Source organism: Perna viridis, chromosome 13 (assembly GCF_037379345.1).
Source record: "Perna viridis isolate PV_CMFRI_1.1 ecotype Kerala chromosome 13, ASM3737934v1, whole genome shotgun sequence".
In the NCBI taxonomy this organism is placed as follows: domain Eukaryota; kingdom Metazoa; phylum Mollusca; class Bivalvia; order Mytilida; family Mytilidae; genus Perna; species Perna viridis.
The window spans coordinates 11,349,283-11,368,178 of NC_142457.1; the positions used below are offsets into that span (position 1 = coordinate 11,349,283).

At 32.0% G+C, this 18,896-nt stretch overlaps 1 protein-coding gene across 4 annotated transcripts in view; it reads left to right on the plus strand.

Moving 5' to 3' along the window:
• Window positions 1-17,533, plus strand: part of LOC148599567 (electroneutral sodium bicarbonate exchanger 1-like) — a 43,547-nt gene extending 26,014 nt beyond the window's left edge. For all 4 annotated transcript variants that reach the window (XM_088557490.1, XM_088557492.1, XM_088557493.1 and 1 more), the window contains 14 exons: window positions 25-270; window positions 779-925; window positions 1,612-1,718; window positions 3,031-3,205; window positions 4,587-4,720; window positions 5,052-5,622; window positions 7,476-7,589; window positions 8,736-8,900; window positions 9,237-9,415; window positions 9,942-10,014; window positions 11,832-11,900; window positions 12,632-12,958; window positions 13,897-14,111; window positions 14,738-17,533. In XM_088557490.1, the coding sequence (XP_088413616.1) occupies window positions 25-270; window positions 779-925; window positions 1,612-1,718; window positions 3,031-3,205; window positions 4,587-4,720; window positions 5,052-5,622; window positions 7,476-7,589; window positions 8,736-8,900; window positions 9,237-9,415; window positions 9,942-10,014; window positions 11,832-11,900; window positions 12,632-12,958; window positions 13,897-14,111; window positions 14,738-14,843 (2,628 nt within the window). In that variant the 3' untranslated portion in view covers window positions 14,844-17,533. The remainder of the gene's footprint in view (window positions 1-24; window positions 271-778; window positions 926-1,611; window positions 1,719-3,030; window positions 3,206-4,586; window positions 4,721-5,051; window positions 5,623-7,475; window positions 7,590-8,735; window positions 8,901-9,236; window positions 9,416-9,941; window positions 10,015-11,831; window positions 11,901-12,631; window positions 12,959-13,896; window positions 14,112-14,737) is intronic.
• The last annotated feature ends 1,363 nt before the right edge of the window (window positions 17,534-18,896 follow it).

Consider the following 18,896-nt stretch of genomic DNA (forward strand, 5'->3'; position numbering starts at 1 on the left):
ACATATGTCTATTGTTTATTTCAGCTTAACCAGCCATTCATGAAGAAGATTCCTGATGGTGCTGAAGCTGCTAACATTTGGGTGGGAGAATTAGACTCATTACGATACCCAATCACAGCATTCATAAGACTTACAGAGGCCAGGACAATCGGAGATTTAACAGAGGTCCCTCTACCAACGAGATTTATTTTCTTACATCTTGGTCCAAGTGGATCATCAGGCAAATGCTTAGAAACAGGAAGAGCCATGTCAACTGTCATGGTCGATGAGGTTAATTTAACAACTTTGATGTTTTTTTTAACTCCGACAAAATGAATAAATTTTAGATTTTGTCCATTAAAGGCCCAGGCAGTGGGTGGCACATGCTGAATTTTCTTTCCCAAAAAAAAATGTTCATTCATTAGGTATCACTAACTTGTGTTATTTTAAAAATAATGTTGGGTTGTAATTTATAACAATAGTAAGAATGAAATAGTTTAAAGAGAAATCACTAAAAATTTTAAAATGAACTTTTTAACCTGTCTTAATTGATTTGTTAGGGAAATCCTGCATCATTAGACATTGAAAATGTTTTCTTAGTGATCTAGTAACAAATTTACTGGGATTTTTCATCTATGAAAAAAATTAAAGTGTTAAAATGGTCAGTAATGTAAATAAATATTATTTAATACATTCTCTATACAGCTGTTAGTTACTTTTCTCGAAAAATTCTGATTATTTTTCGTTGAAAATATGCTGGTCATTCAAAAAAAAAATGCTATGTTTGTTTTTGCTTCAGGTTTTCCGAGAGGTTGCCTATAAAGCTAAGACCAGACAAGATATATTGACTGGTATTGATGAATTTTTAGATCAGGTGACTGTACTGCCCCCTGGTGAATGGGATCCTAAAATCCGTATTGAGCCACCGACCAAAGTTCCTTCTCAGGTTTGTCTTTTATCACAGTGAATTTAAGTTATTTAAAGAATTATTGTCATTTTTTCTGTGTATGAAGATTTAGCCTCGAGTACTGATTGCCCAATAAATAATTGACTTTCATTTATATTAAAATTTTCAATTTTGACATACTGTACATGTGTTTCAAAGATTAACTAACCTCTCATCAGCAGCATTTGAATCAAATCCATAGGAAGATCTAAAACCAAAAAATAATTGTATACAAGAAGTACTGAAAATCAAATCCATCAACATAGGAAGCCAAATCCCTTATCATGAGGTTCTACCATGTGCGATACAAGGAGTGAAGGCTCAGTGTTTTTTATGGATTTTGAAATTTTTAAGTGTGAACTACATATATTTAAGTTATTCAGATTTTAGTTATTCTTTTCAATCAATTTTTTATTCAAAATTTAATGAAATCTACTGGACTTTTTTTGCATCCTAAATGACAGGTCTTCAGGAGGAAAGTAAAGTCCTAAATATGAGTAAATGTAAAGTGTGGTACCAAGGTAACTTCAATGGCCATGCATCAGAAATTGTGGCCCTGGACCTCAGATTTGTGCTATTTTGAACCCTTCTGTCTTAAAATATCAGTAGTCCTGCATAAGAAATTGAAGGCCCTGGACCTCAAAACAATGCTGTTTTGAACTCCTGTGTTTTGAAATATCTTACAGCAAGCAAGAAAAGAGAACAAAGCAATGCCTGCTGGTCCTAAGGAGGCTGAAGTCTTCATTCAAGAAGAAGAAAACCACTGTGATCCTACCCTAGTCAGATCTGGCAGGTAAGTTTCCATGGTTACGTGAAATTTCTACATCTAAGAACAGCATTTTGTTTTTTTAAGATTACTGTAGATTTAGAAATAATTGAAACTTTTTTTTTTACATTGCGGAAAATGTGACATGATATTGCCATTTATATACTTAGTAGCACTACTGATGCAGTACTTGTTTTTGCAATCACACACATTAGAATTTCATTTCAAATTATTGATCAAATCTCATTATTAAGGTCAATTAAAAATAAAAAGTTCTTGATTGTAGGGCAAGTTGTTTACTCTCTTGAGGGTATCTCATTACCAATTTTTATTGTAATACATCTATCATTGAAATAAATACAAATTGGTACCTCCCTTATACCTTTGCAGGGAGGAAATGGTAAAAAGATAGGACTACCGCTCTAATATCATGATAATCTGGCCTGAGAACCAGGAAATCAATTTTGAATGGCCTAATACCAGGGATGATTTTGTTTCGCTTTTTAGCGGAATTTCGCTATTTCTAATTTGGATTTTGCCTTTACAATTCTTTTTTTACTGTATATTTACTTCCGATTTTGCCAATTTTCACTTCGTAGATATTGTAAAAATCATCTCTGTAATATATAGTTTTGTGAATTTACAGCTGTGTTGAAGATGGTTAAGACTGGTAAAAATTTGACAGGACTGGTAAAAAAATTCAAAATGCCAGACCGGAAGTCTGAAAAATTTCCAATATTAGTCATTCTTGATTCAGGTCAAAATGGACGGTAAAGCTTTGTTCCGTCCTGAAAATAGTATGTCATCACAGGACTGAATGTCCTGTAAGAAAAAACAAACCTTTGGAAAGACTGTTATATTATAGTTAAAATTGTGTAAACTGATCCCTGGATAAACTGAAACCTGTCAAAACCAGACATTTTGAATCCGTTCTTGTCAGTTTAGATATATTTTGAACCTAATTAATTCAAACATTTGTCGAAAACGTACAAATTTTACGACCAAACAGGGTTTGGTTTAGACAGGTTGCAAAAATTCTGTTTGTTATGATATCCTCTATTCCTAACATCAGTATGTCTTTTGACTAATCAAGAAAAGATTGATAAGGTACAATTCTTTCAAATGATAGTTTATTGATCTGTTGAAGAAAAGACTGAATTTTTTTTTAGAGAAGTTCTGAAAAACTAAGAAATATAATATTAAACCCCCATTCAATGAGTGGTTGGTATATTGGAATCTGTTCGTCCATCTATTCATCTGTCTGAATTGTATATACCTAGCACAACTGCACAAGCAACTTCTTGTTTAACTTCACTTACATTATATATTTTTTTCACAGATTATTTGGTGGATTGATTGCTGATATTAAGAGGAAGCTTCCTTGGTATGCTAGCGACTTTAAAGACTGTTTGCATATGCAGTGTATTGCATCCATCATTTACCTTTATCTTGCAACGCTGACCCCTAATGTGACCTTTGGTGGATTATTAGGACTGGCTACAAACAATTATATGGTATTAATTAATTCATTTTTTCATGTATAAGAAAAGAGGCATGGTATATATAGATAGTACTACCAGTTGTTTTTTATACTTTATAAAAGTTGAAAATATTTTTTATCCTATTGTTTTTCGTGTTAATTGTGTGGACACTTATTGTATTAAAAACATGGCTCACATTGGTAGCATACTAATTAATTGTGAAGAGTGAATAACTAAATTATCAAAGAGTTAATGAGTGTTTTGAACATGTTCTGTGCAAAAGTGAAACCATTACTGGCACAAGCAATCATGGCTATTTTGTATTATCTTTCACATATTTATTGGTTGTTAGCTTGATTTTTAGAATTGAAAATAAATAGAATTGTCAATTATGTCAAAACTATAAACTGACTTACTTTCACAAGTAATTTATTTTCAGTTATTTTGTGAGACAGAAAAAAATTTATAAAAAAAGCTGTTGCAAATAATTGCCTTCATTCTGGAATACTGTAAACGTAGTCATTTTCGCTATTTTCGCAGTTGACGGAAAACCGTGAAAGATAGTATACACACAATATGTGTACAGCACATGTTAAACTTAATGTTATGTGCGATAATAAAAAGTAGCAAAATCAGATTGATATCCTGTGAAAATAATGGATAGTGGCAAGTTGCCATGACAACAGCTTAGAGTCTAAAAATGAATTGAAAAGTGATTAACATTTACTTAATTGGCAATAATAAAAATTTTGTCTATTGAAAAATAACATGAATTTTCCATGTGCATATGATTTTTTGCATGAAATGTGATAAACAAAATATGCACATGGAAAATTTGTTATTTTTCAATAGACCAAATTTTTATTATTGCCAATTTTTATAAATTAATTTTAAAACATATTTTTATCTTTAAACATGAGAAAAGTAGCTCTGAATTTAACTGAATAGGGGGGCGTGTCAACATTTTTGTATCCATTGAGATATAACAAAATTATTTTAGCCAATCTGATTACAGTATTTATCTCAAATTAATTTATATTTTCCAAAACAGAATACAGTATTTGTTTTATTCTATTATCTGATTAAAATTGAAGACATATTGGTTTTTTATGCATTACTCCATATTTCTGATATCCACTATTTATTTAAGTATCTAGAATAGTGAAATATTAAGATATATTAGAGATATGTGCAAATTTAGGGCATTAAATTTAAAAAAAATCAGTAAAAACAAAATAATTCAATAACATTTCTTAAAAAGTCATTTCCAGTGTAATTTTACCATTAGTATGAATATATCATAGAATAATACAATTTATTACAGTTATATTATATTATATTATATGTAGTTTTGGTTGTTAACTGATGTTTGAATGGGGTTAACTCACTCACAAATATGGGTTCAATTTTACAGGGTACTATGGAGTGTATTTTGACAGCAGCTCTGACTGGTATCCTGTTTGCTTTGTTTTCTGGCCAACCTCTCAACATTCTTGGAAGTACTGGTCCTATGTTGGTTTTAGAAATGATTATCTACAATATTTGCGAGTAAGGTTTTAGTATCAGGCCAAGATCCAACTTTTCAGTGTTTCCACATCCTACTTTTTATAGTGTGTTTTTCAACAATTGACTTTTTAGAATAAATAATATGTTTTAAAAATCATATTCCTCTTTCAGTGGTATAGATTAACTTTGAACAGTCACAATTTTTTTTCTCAATTTTTAAATGGAATGAGACGTCATTGCTCAGTACAGGTGGTTGTTCAGTATGGGTTGACTGTATGTCAATTTTATTTAAGCCTCTAGAGAGAACACCCTCTTAAACTCACAGTCTGATGCAGGATTGCATTGTATTTTAATCTTTTCATTTTTTTTTCAGTGAACAAGGATGGGACTTCCTACCATTGAGAGCCTGGGTCGGTCTATGGTCAGCTTTCATTCTGTTAATAGTCGTTGCATTTGACCTTAGTGCTCTTGTAAAATATATAACAAGATTCACGGAAGAAAGTTTTGCCTGTTTAATCGCAGTTATTTTCATAGTTGAAGCATTCAAGAAATTATTTGCCATTACTGATAAGTATCCGTACAACATACATCCAGACATACCATTGGATTACAACTGCACATGTTATGATAAAATTTTATTTGAGGATACTAACATCACCATGGTGATGAACTCTACCACTGCTGCTGGGTATGCAGTGATAGATAACATGGCAACAACTGTTGCCAGTGTCGCCTCCAATGCGACCAATATGACAGTGGTAGATTTCTCAATGTTCTCTAAGAAAGAATGTAAGAAAAATGGTGGAATATTGATAGGAACGGGATGTGATACAATTGAATACCATGACAACGTCTTCTTCTTGTCTATATTATTGTTTCTGTTTACATTTGGAATTGCGTGGGTTTTGAAAATGGCCAAAACCAGTAGATTCTTCCCAACGATTGTAAGTTTCTATGTAAATCTCAAGTTGTAGATTTCAGGGATGATTTTCTTCAATTTTTTAGCAGATTTCCGCTATTTCAAATTCAGATTTTACTGTTACGATTTTTTTTTACTGTATATTTACTCCCAATTTTGCCAATTTCTGATTTGTTTGTAGACCTCGTAAAATCATTCCTGAGTTTTTGTAAGAACCACGTAAATTCTGTAATATGAGATACACCTCTAAAAAAGGCTGCACATTTCTCTTTTTGTTATAAAGTTGCTTCATATTATGAAATTATTCTTTCCATTCGAAGTAGACTTAGGAGATAATTTAAATTGAAAATCTAACAGTATCTTATTGTATTTCATAGTCATTTGCAGATTTATCTCCCTTAATTTTTAATTCTACAATACATTCTTCATTGTATATAATTTGTGTCTCCTATGACCAAGGGTTATATAAAAAGCAGCATGTTAATTTCAATTTACCATAACATTTAAACAAAATACCAACAGTAAAAAAGTGAAGGCTTTCCATCCATGAATCACATTTGCAGTATTTTTATCTGGAGTGCTACTTTTTCAAAGGTGTTTACTTTTTTGTATTTTCTACAAATTATGCTTTACAGATTTTTGATTTCTCTGTAGTCAGAGTTAGAAATAGTAGCCTGTCCACCAGTCCGAGACAGGCTATTATTTGGCAGGACCGGCTAATTTTAGCAAAAATTTATAAAGCCATATAGTAAATATATTGAAAAATTGTATTCAGGACTGGCTAGAATTTGAGTGAGTTTCCTACCCTGCCATAGTACCTTTTGTTAAAATCAAATTTTAATATAGGATTTTATAGATCATGTTTATAAAATATGGTATAAATTAAAAAGGATTGTCATCTGACAGGTGATATAGCACAAACAGGTCTGGATTTTATATTTGAGTCTTATGAAGATAAATATGATTAAATTTGTAAACCTGTTGAATAACAGGATTTCTTGTATTGGTTAAAAGGCATTGAAGGAAATAAAAATAAGTCCTGCATGATAGGGAGAAGTCCAAAAATCTATTTTGACAAATGTTAATACCAATTTCTTTCAAAAGGTCCTGCATTTTACAATCATTCTATACATACAGGTAGTCTGAACGATACTTTTCACATTTACCATCCCCTGCCAAACACATGCGGGAGTTTCTGAATTAATATTTTTTTTAATTGCAAACATACTACAAAGGAGTTGTCACCGTATATACATGTACACAAGCAAATGTGCCACACATTAGAATCATATGGTTTGCATCATATGATTATCATATGAATCGAGCACCATATGATAATCATATGTTTCAGTTAACATATGATAATCACATGTTTTTCTCAAACATATGATAATCACATGTTTTTCTCAAACATATGATTATCATATGTTTTCAAACCCATATTATCCTATGAGAATCATATGACTACCACATGATAAACATTTGGCTGTGATATAGGGCAATACCTCTGAATGATTTAATTTGATTGGCTGAATGATACAATAACTAAAAATAGCCCAACACATTCATAGAGAACTCGCATGAAAGCTGCAAAAATGAATTTATGTACTAGTATCTGAGAATTTCAGAGGTGTTGATTTATACAGATTTTAAGTATTTTTTTACGGATTTTGACTGCAAATTATGCTCTATGTATTGTGAATATCTCCATGGTACCTTTGTTAAAATATTAGAAAGTTCAAGGATTTAACAGATCATTTCCATAGAATACTGTGAAAAAATATAGATTGTCATCGAGTAGTATAAACAGATCTGGAATATGAAATGAACATCGATACCTAAAAACTGAAATTTTCATTGTTCCTTTTTTTTTTTTAGGTTCGACAATATCTGAGTGATTTTGCAGTGCTGCTTTCGATTCTTATAATGGTAATGATAGACTTTGCTATTGGTGTACCAACCCCTAAACTTAAAGTACCAGAGAAGTTTGAGGTAAGGGCTGTTTTATTAAATTCTTAAATTGCCTTAAGACTCACTTGTGGAAGCAGTTTTAAAGTTTATAAAATTCAATCAACCCAAAGATCACTATAATGTACCTCTTTTAAAAAATATAATACACATGTCTATGTATGTTTTTTTTGCTTCTATGAGAACAGGAAGTTTACATTAAAAGAAGAAATAATTAGTTAGTATTGAAGTTATGAAATATCACCTAGTTTCTATTTCAAACACGGGGCTTATTTCAATTAACTATATAGATCATTTATATTATCAGGACCCTGATATCTTTACATATCCATTTCAGTAATTTAATCTGGTTCTGGGTAATTAAAAAATTTGGGGTCATCACAATTAGAGAAGAGTACGAAATCCTATCAAAGGAACCAAGATTTTCCCGGAAGTCACCCGATTTTAGAGCATATCCCATTCGTGCAATATTGGATGTTCAAAGTTAGTCAACATCAGTGACAGAGAATATTTGATGATAAGTGACTTTGAAGACTTCAGCCTTTGGTTAATTTTGAGTTGTAGACTTTTTCTGTAGTGAAAAATCTGAATTCATTGGAAAATCTCCTGAGTGTAGTTTTGCTGTTATTTTGACAGCCTCTTGTTAAATAAAAGAAGGTTGTGTACATTTTTGGGTGTGTTATCCTGATCAGATGATAGATGATTAAAGATATTCCATAAAGTTGGTATTTTTGGTCAGGTGCTAATTTCTGGGTCTAATTGTCAGAGTCTGTTAAAAACACCAAAATAAAATCTGTGAAATATTTACCCTGGGTTTAGTTCTTTGTGCACTTTTAAGCATCCACCAAAATAAGAAACACTAAAAAAACTTGTATACCTTTGTGCCTAAAAATTGCCAAATTTTTACTCACCAATATAATCTGCCTTACGATTCTTTCATTCTGGAAAAATTCTGTATTATTGAGGTCAACCTCTGCTACAAATTATTGGAAGCTAAATAACCAATTAATCAGGGATGATTTTGTTGATTTTAGCAGAATTTTGCTATTTCAAATCCATATTTTACAGCTACGACTCTTTTTTACAGTAAATTTACTTCCAATTTTGCCAATTCCACTTTGTTTGTAGACCTTGTCAGATTTTCTCTGAATTAATACAATTATATTTTAGCCATCTAACTCTAATAGAGGCTGGTTTATAAATCCATTCAGTCCGAAGAACCCGTGGTGGACAACACTAATGGCTGCTGGACCTGCAGTTGTGGCTGTTATTCTTATCTTTATGGACCAACAGATCACTGCTGTCATTGTGAACAGGAAAGAAAACAAACTAAAGGTATGCATTTCATAGGAATGACCTCAATAGTCTTATGGTAGTTTCCAAGCCTTGAGGTAGGTAGGTTGTGAGTTCCAAAGACCTTTTTGGTTGGTGACATAAACCATGTCTGGTGATTACGAATTCTATTTTAGATATGACGTTTCCCAACTTACCATGAAAAAATACCATGGATGCTTTAAAACCCTGAAAAAAATACCATGGCAACCTCAAATTAGTTGGAAATTGTAAAAAAAAATATAATTGCTCTCAGACAATCAAATTACAGCTTTTTCAAATTAAGTGGAATTTATGTGAAATATGTAAATTTTAGCATTAAGCTTGTTTTTTTTACAGAAAGGAAATGGCTACCATCTTGATCTACTCGTTGTAACCATCTGTATTATAGCATGTTCATTGCTTGGACTACCGTGGTATGTGGCTGCCACCGTATCAGCTCTTGCCCACATTATGAGTCTAAAAGTAGAGTCAGAAAGTGCTGCTCCTGGAGAAAAACCAATGTTCCTGGGCTGCAGGTATACATATTCTATCCATATGAGTGTCTGACATGGGGCCAGGGTTTTTTTTCTAGGTTGAGGGTAAAATTTGTCCTTATGGTGAACAAAACATTTTACTCGTCCGAAATGACAGTTTAGGCAATTGAAGCAAAATTATGCAAACATATATATATATATCCGAATAGATTTTCACTGGTCTTGGACCAGTAGTCTATTGCTTACTTTATGGAATGTAAACAAGTTTCAAGTTTTAAGAATTAATTTGGTGTATTTCCCAGTGAAATGTATATATAAACTCTTTGAATGTAATAAAGTTATTTGTTTAGTTATTATGAAAGTACCATTGTTCATTGGGTACCAATTTACATGGTTTTCGTGGTAACCACAAAATGTAGTTCCCAACGAAAAAGAGATTTCAATTGATGTGTATACTAAAACCACGAATTCAAGAATCCACGAACTTGTGTTTCTTCCCTAATCCACAAAAACTGGTATCTACAAATTAAAGTACTTTCATGGTACTGATATTTTCATTATATTTCAGAGAACAGAGAGTGACTGCTTTGATGGTTGGAATTCTCAGTGGTCTGTCTGTCTTCATGACCTCTATCTTGAAGGTAATGTATCTTTTTTATTCTTCACAGGATGTTCTTACTCCTTCCTCTTTGTCTTCAGTGAGACTTAAGGCTGCAGTTTATTTCTCTTCAATATGCTCATGCTTTTATTGCTTTATGTGCCTCTCCCCATAAGAGCCCTCTGTCTTTCAGTCCAGCTACTATTGCCCTTTGTCGCATTGTTTTTTGGCCTTCTGTATTTTTTCTTTACAAGACATGATCTACCTATACTGAGGGCATTATTTTAGTCTGTCTATCTGTCTGTACAAAGAAATGGTTAATGATCAATAACTGTTTTAGATATGTCATCTCCTATGCAGAGTACGGAGATAAGGCTGTGGTTTTTATCTAGGTTGGTACTGCTTGGAAAGTTTGGGTAACATCTTTTTATTCCTCACACAACCAGAGTAATGTTTTTGGCCTGTCTGTCTGTCTGTCTGTGATCCATATGTTATATATAGCATGTTCTTGCCAGGATAGGGCCTTCATATTTTGCCATCAATTTCTTTTAAACTTAAGTAAATTGTTAGAGACATTTGAACATTTAGATGGGATTGATTTCAAAAGAAATCTGTTTAGGAGGACCACTCTTTGGGGATAAGTTTGACATGAAGGATTTAGGCTTGTCACATGGATAGCATCACTGTCGCTAACTATAGCGAGTTATATTGTTTGTATTGAACTCCGTTAATTTATACAAAGACATTTTTCCTCCGTCAATTCATTGTAGACATTCATTTCTCCGTCAATTGATATAAGTGACTCTTTGCTCCGTTATTTTCTCAGTTAATTGTGACATGGTTCCGTTAAAGCTCTGGTCTTTGTTAATTTGTATTTAATTGTTATAATTTCTTGATTTGCACGTGCTCTGTGTTCCTATATAAAGATATCTGAATTGTAATTAAGCAGATTAAATATGAATACTGAGGTGTGTTGTTATATATGTTAAGTGATTGTGGTGAAAAAGAGCATCACAACAATCACTATCTTTTTGATAGGTTTCCCTAACACTTCATTGAATGGTCAGTAGCTGTAAGAGCTGGAATTGGATTGATTTTTCCACATTAATTAATCAAGGGAGATCACTTCTTTTGACTAAACTTTTCTAATGAGTGTAAATGAAGTTGTTTTGCAGTGCTTGCCTTTAGCCACTAGCCTGATGCATGGGGCTATTAAAAATTTATTTGAGCCACTGATATGATGTGTATGTACATTTTTTGTTTCAGGCTAGTTGAATCCTTTACTGTCCTCTGTTATTTGGGCTAGTTGTTGAGAATTTTGATGGAAAGGTCTGGTTTTTGGAATTGTGAATGTGCTTAACTGTTTATTTGATATTAAGATTTTTATTGTTAATTAGGACCTGTTATCAAATGTCAACTAAAGTTAGTTTTGCTTAGGCCTGTGGTATGTCTCTTTGATGTATTCACCACATTGGTTCTCATTATATTGAAATAGAGCAAAAAAATGAGGATATTTTTTCAATTTTGCCTAAAACACAGTTAAAACACTTTTTAACAGCTTTTTTTTTTGCCAAGCTTGGGATGGGGGCCTGCATAGGGGATAATAGCTTCCTTGGTAACATTCTCTAGTTCTACCCCATCTCAATGAGCTCAATACTCTCTATCTGTTACCCTTTATAGTGTAGCAGTTTTCTCTTCAATCACTTATCACAGACACTTGATGCTCTAGCTGTGTATAAGTATGTTATGTGGCTGGGTTAACTATTGATTTGGTAGAACTATCTCCTGTTACATGACTTGATTTATATTTCGACTATATATATGTCACTAGTGGTCTAATTGAGTCTTTGTTTATTTCAGATAATTCCTATGCCTGTACTGTATGGCGTCTTTTTGTATATGGGTGTTGCTGCTCTCAAAGGAATGCAGGTAGAGTGTTAATCTAAGGTTATCTCACATTTCTTTGTCAATAGACCATTTTCATATTCCTAACTTTGACTTTTTTGGTTGTAAATTTTGAGCAAAGGGAAGTAACTCTCCAACCTGACAGAAAAATTTAAAAACAATCCTATAAGTTAGTTTCTTACTGATCCCAGTCAAAATTAAGATTTGTCCTTTCATCAAAGCCTTATTTTATATGAATTGTGGACTACAAACTGATCAATATTCATTTTGTCACAGTATATGGAAATAACTTTCTCTTTTGCCCAGAAGAGAAATAAACAATCAAGTTAAATTATTAAGTACCACTCCAGCTAAGAATAATGCAAAATGTGATATATGGTTGGAAAGCCTACATATTTTTATTTTTGATATTTTGTTTGAAATGCTTTAGTAAACACAAATTAACATTAGGTTTTACATATAACCCATGCTCATAGGAGAAAAAAAATATATAGAATGCACTGTGGGTTTCAAAATTAAGGGAGATAACTCTGTAAATGACACTCAAATACAATAGAATCTACTGGATTTTTAATGTTGATTATCTCCTAAGAGCCAGATCGGAAAGAATTATTACACATTTCATAATATAGACCCATAAAACAACTTAATTACAAAAATAAAAATATGTAGTCTTTTTGTGGGTGTATCACATTTTTCAGTTTTGCATGATTCTTACAAAGACTGCTACTTGATATTTGAATTATTTCTTACAGTTAACAGACCGAGTACTGATTCTTCTGATGCCAGCCAAATATCAACCAGATTTGGTGTATCTACGTCACGTCAAAGCAAAACGTGTCCATCTTTTCACGTTTATCCAAATCCTCTGTCTTGCTATTTTGTGGGGTATCAAAGTGTATAAGAAAATTTCTATTGTGTTCCCAATGATGGTGGTTGGTACTTGTTTTGTAAGAAAGGGTATGGAGAAGATATTCAGCATGGATGAGCTTAAATGGCTAGATGATCTGATGCCTGATGATAGCAAGAAGAAAAAGGAGGATGCCATGTTGAATAGCCAGGATGATGATGAGGAAATTGAGGTAAAGGATTTTTGCCATAGTACTCTTGGCAGAGCTTGAAATCTGGGATAACATAATTGAGAGAGGGTAGAGCAAGCTAGGATTTCCTTATGTGTATGAGCTCAAAAAGGTTTGGTTTTTTTGTCATAGTACTCTTGGCAGAGCATGAAAGTTGGGATAAGATAATTGAGAGAGGGTGGAGCAAGTTAGCGCTTAATAATTATATTCCTGTTAAATTGTTTACATCTCATATTTTTCAATGCCAACTATCACTTCATCCATGCCGCCTTCACTGTCATTGTGCAGCCAATTATGTGTATAAATATCCGTCTATGCTCTCATACGGGTGCAAAGGAATGTGTGTGTATTGAAGCGTAAACACAAACACTGTGTATCAATATAATCGACTGTGGCTCTCAGGGGGTAACTTTGACTGTCAGATAGAATTACAAGGATTGAACAGCTATTTTCTGTCGTTTATGCATGTATGAACGGATCTCTCAGCTATTTGCTGCTGTTCATTGAGTTTGGGAGCTCCAAGATCCATTCATTCATGCATGAACGACCGAAAATAGCTGTTAATCCTATAATCATATTCAAGTTCACCAAAGCCTTTGAAGCTTTCCTTTGAAACTGAATGAAATCAATCCAAGTGACTTTTATGCTTAAATGTGATTGATGTAAAATGCTTTACATAAACGTTTCAATGATTTATAAGAATTGTACCCCTTTTCCTAGGTCTTCCTCCCTAAAGAGACTTTAAAAATTGTCTGGTTTAGGCAGGTGTTCATATTTTAGACAGGTTTAACTGTAAAAAAAAAATCAATATATTTAATTATTTTATTATCAGTTTTCAAGATTATAATGGACAGATATTGTGCCATTAAATTAATTACAGAATGTTTAGTAAAACAGATCTTGAGCTATTATTATTTAATAAAAGATGATTTTTATTATAGACTGATAGTTTACTTGGAGCTGAGAAGCGCAGACTACAGGAGATGAAGAAAGCCTATGACCAAGGAGACAAATTTGGAATCCGTGTTCCTCAGGCCCAAGATAGAGTAAACATTACTGAAGAAGTAAACAAAACTGGTATCTGGTTACAAGTTCGAAGAGATTCCATGCCGGTCATACGGGACCCTGATCAAAGTAATGGAAATGTTTACAACAGGTGAGTATCTGGTCTTTCATGATGTATCATTTTTCTTAGCAAGTATCTTGTTAAGATGAGCCCTAATCACCAAAGCTCAATCAGTTAATGTTTTGTCAGAGGTTCTCTTGTGAATTTTTACCATCATAGATGCATAGATAACTTTTTGTGTTTTTGCTAAAGATTTTTTTTCCTCACGAAAGTGACTAGCATATTCCTATTTTTAGCCATGTGAGATATTCTTAAAGTATGCGATGTTTGTGACACCACAATAAGAAGATTAATGATGTCCTGTAAATTCTAAGCAATTTAAGCAAGCAGTGCACTCTACAATGACAAAATTAACTAAGAAAATGTGAAAAAGAATCAAACATCACTTAAAAATACAGGACTAGGAAAACTGAGACACCATTGGGTAAGATTTCAATGTTCTCTAACTCAGCAGAGCCTCCTTAAACTACTTGAAATCTTACCGTTGGGTGTCTGAAATTTCTCTTCTTCCATTTTCAGCGGTGTCAGATTCTAAATGACTCTTATTTTTGAAGTTGCAGTTGATTTTTACAGAAAACATGCTTCTGTTCTTGTATTATCTTGCGTCTGTGTTTTCTTAATCTTATTTCATTATTTTATTTCTCTCTTGAATTTAGGAAGAAAGATAGGAGTAGAAAAGTCTCCTCAGAGAAGACGTCTTTCTTTATTTCCGAGGATGATAAAAGTCCGCTAAGAGAAGAACATGAAGATGACATGGTGTAATGTAAATCATGATATGCAAACTATATGCAAATAAGTTCATGTAAATTGTGATATGCAAACAATATGCAAAACAGTAATTGTTTAAATTTTTACACTGCAAAAGAGCTTACTAAATTACATGTACTTCTATTCATACATGTATTATTTCTTGAAAAAATATTTGAAAATCATATTTATCAATTAGCAATGACATTATCAACCAGGATTACTGTGACACATTTGTTTAATACAGAACTGGTTCTTATAAGTTTTTGATATTTAATCAGCCATATATTTGCTTAAAATAAAGTGTTATTTTTTTCATAAAAAACTCCTGGAGACTATTGGTATGAATTTTGTATGATTATCAATGAACTGAAAGTCATGTCAAACACATTTTCAAATCTATGTGATTATGATGATGATATTTAATTTTGGACAATTGTTTTTCTGAAAGCTCTTGTGGCTATTAATGATTAAATTCATGCAAACAATGTATTTAATTATATTCTACGACTTACAGTCGTCTTTTAAAAGATAAGTTTTTTTTTCTTTTGTTAGTGTTTATCATAGTTGTAATGTAAATCTATTAATTTAAGTATCAGTCCACATAAAATTCAAGCACTGTCTGATGAAGGTGATTTATGGTGTAGAAAACCTACCAAACTATAGTTTTTGAGTCTAGTTATGCAAAAATATTTTTTGCATTTTGATCAGTGTTTTTTAGATTCATCTCTCACTAAAATCAACCAAAACAAGAACAATAACTCTTGCACAGTGTTAATCTCATATACAGTCTTTGTAATTTTTTATCTCAAAAGCACAATGAAAGAATGACAAACTAAGACTGGTTATGTGGTCTGTATCTCTTTCTAAATAAGAAAACAAAATTGAATTCTGTTTGTTTTGGACTTTCATGAATCACTTCCTACCTGATTTCTATATAGATTGCTACCTAGAAGGATATTTTTATCTTACCAATATATGTTTTTTTGTGTTTATAAATTAAATTAAAACTTGTTTTCTCCACATTTATGACCTACTCTTTGTCTTTTTTACAAGAGAGTAATTAATTGTTGATTGCTTTTTTTTCTAGTCCAGTTGATTGCTATTTAAGTGCAATTTGGATATGACTGCTATTTCAGTACAACTTTGTAAATAAAGAAAATTTTAGAATGTTAGACGGAAGTACTTGCACAGAAAAATTTTTTTCATATGTTGAATGAATATTTCCTCAATTATTGACATGTGCTGCCAATATTGAGTCCAAGAAGTTCCTGGGTTTTTTGCTTTATTCAGTAAATGTTTTAATAAAGAGCACAGGGAGACTTTTGGTTTAAATTAAATATTTGTGAAGAAGATACAATGTAATAGTAAAAAGCAGGGGTTCAAATTTACTTTCAAGAGTGGAATTTTTTGGACTTTCTCAAGTTTGAAATCTATGGTCCACTTGAGGTAAATTAAGAGTCATTCATAAAGTGTCAATGAAAAAGGATGAAGGTCAAGAACCTAGGTAATGAAATTTTCAAAGGTTATTGGTTGGACATTGACAGTCCTGACATCTAACCTCTGAAAAAGCTGTACTGAACTTGCAGAATATTTTACTTGCCAAAGTTATGAACTCATTATTATTAGAAATCTTTTAAATTATTCATCATTTTATATGCAAATATTTCATAAAGGCTTTTCATAGAATATTTTTATGTTATCTTGGAATTGTATGTATGATTTATTTGTAACTTTAATCTGGTATTTTAAAAGAATTTTTTTTTTGATTTACAGATTTTTTGAATTTTCATTCGGTAGATGTTTTAGAGTCTAATACATTAATGATTTTAACTCATGACATGCAATATATTTATACATATTGTGTTAATTTTGTCTGTTTAGGAAATGAGATTTTGTAATAACAGTGGAACCCTGCATAAACCACTAGTCTAGGATTTGGTGAGTGCAGTTCTCACTGTAACTGACTTTTTCAGCATAATAATCATAACTAAATGCTATAAATGGAAAAAGTGCTTTTATGATTAGGATTGAAAAATATTTAAAACAGAAAATAATTGCAGTGTTATTTTGTTGTTTACAGCAAATGAAATATGTAAATTACTTTTTGAGTCTCCACTATGACATTTTCTGCAATGTTATTATTGTGTTTTAACAACAAAGTGCCTTTTACATAAATATGGTCAGTGCTTCCATTTGACAATGTTTCAGAAGAAACATTTTTTTATTTCAATTTTTTTGTATATACATATCTATTTTTCATAATACACCATGCCATTATAGAAACATTTTGTCATTGTTATTGTAGTATTGTTGAGATTTATTGTATTCTATCAGAGAAACAAGTATTTAAAGCATGTAGTACACACATACAAGGCCAAAAAAAGTATATGTTTGTTTAACGATTTAATTAAAAAAAGTGTTGGTTGATATTTTCATTATATATTTAGAAAATTTAACTGATGACTGGAAGATTACTAGTCTGGTAAGAATATGTTACTTTTACTTCCATTTTTGTTCATGAAATGCCTTACAAGAAGCATTAACGTACATTTGTGTACATGTATTTATTCTTGCTCCATAAACAAACTTATTTTCTTGGCCTAATATATACACTAGACATAAACACATGATGAAATTTTGTCATTCGGATATATTGTGCCTGCAATAATAACCCTTTCTGAAAATAAAAATGTTAAAACTGATACTGTTGATTTTATTTTTCTGTATTTGACCCAGACATATGTTAGACAGCTGTCTGTCTGTTCTTTACTGGAAGGAGTAAATACACTTAAGAATGTACCTAAAGAAAGTAGTCAAAAGTGCTTAGTTGTCAAGTTGGTGGAACTTTGTTGAATTTTCTAGTGAAATTGTCACTATTGATTATATTTTGGTTATCCATATCTACCAATTGATTATCACGTTTATAGATGTTGTTTATACTTTAGTAGGGAAGATAGCATGTCATCTTATGAGCCTCACTGCTGTCAATTCTGCACAACTTTCCAAAACTTGATATTCTTCTATTTTTTGGCAACATCAGAGTTTATTTGATGTAACACTGTTATTTGATATTGATAATTTTAGTGTCTCTTCAGTGTCGTACCATAGATAATATCTGAAAATAATGACGAGTCACCGATTAACACTTAACTGTCTGCCGATATGATGGAGAGTGATGCTGCTGTAAACACTGAGCAATGTCAAATGAAATAAAAAACAAATAATTAACATATTTAACATTTGTGTTCATTGATAGTCTGATGCACTTTTCTACCAACAGAAACGTAGTACAAAATGCATCACTAGTGTAAAACTGAGATAAATATAACGAGAATAGGTATGGTGAATATATCTAACAGGCAACAACCTCTGTCCTCACCTCGATGTTAAAATATTAATACATGTAAATGGTTCTGAAATACTGCCCATGTTACGTAACACTCCCCCCAAACTTATATCATCCCTCGTGCTAAAGCCCTTTTGGCAGGTAGCAAGATGTTTGACTGGTAAGGGAAGAATGAAAAAGCCATGTATTAATAATTATTGTAAAAAGGAAAATTCAGTAAGTTACACTCAATGAAACATTCCAGTTTCACGTTTTAGTGTTCGTTTGTGTAAACGCACGATAGGAATACTACTGTTTGTTTAAGACATATCCTACTATTGTTTCTGCGCATAATGCTATGAGATATTTTACGAACTTAATATGCACGTTAAATGTGTAACGTCGTAGATCAGGAACAATGTTGAAGACCCCATTTTTTACCTGCGTCGCCAACGGCGGAAGCAGGTCTAGGAGTCGGGTCACTCCGTCCGTCCATCCGTCCAAATAAGCTTGTCATCGCAACTCCTCTGAAACAACCCCACCAAATTCAACGAAACTTTGTATACAGTAAGAACATCATATGTAGTTGGGGATATTACCTGGAAATATTGATCCTCTAAATTTTATGGGAGTTATGCCCCTTCAAACTTAGAAAATAAGCGAAAATCCTCATAAATGATTTGACCCTTTGAACTTGCAATGTTTCAAAAATCATGATATAGTGGCTTATCATTACAGAT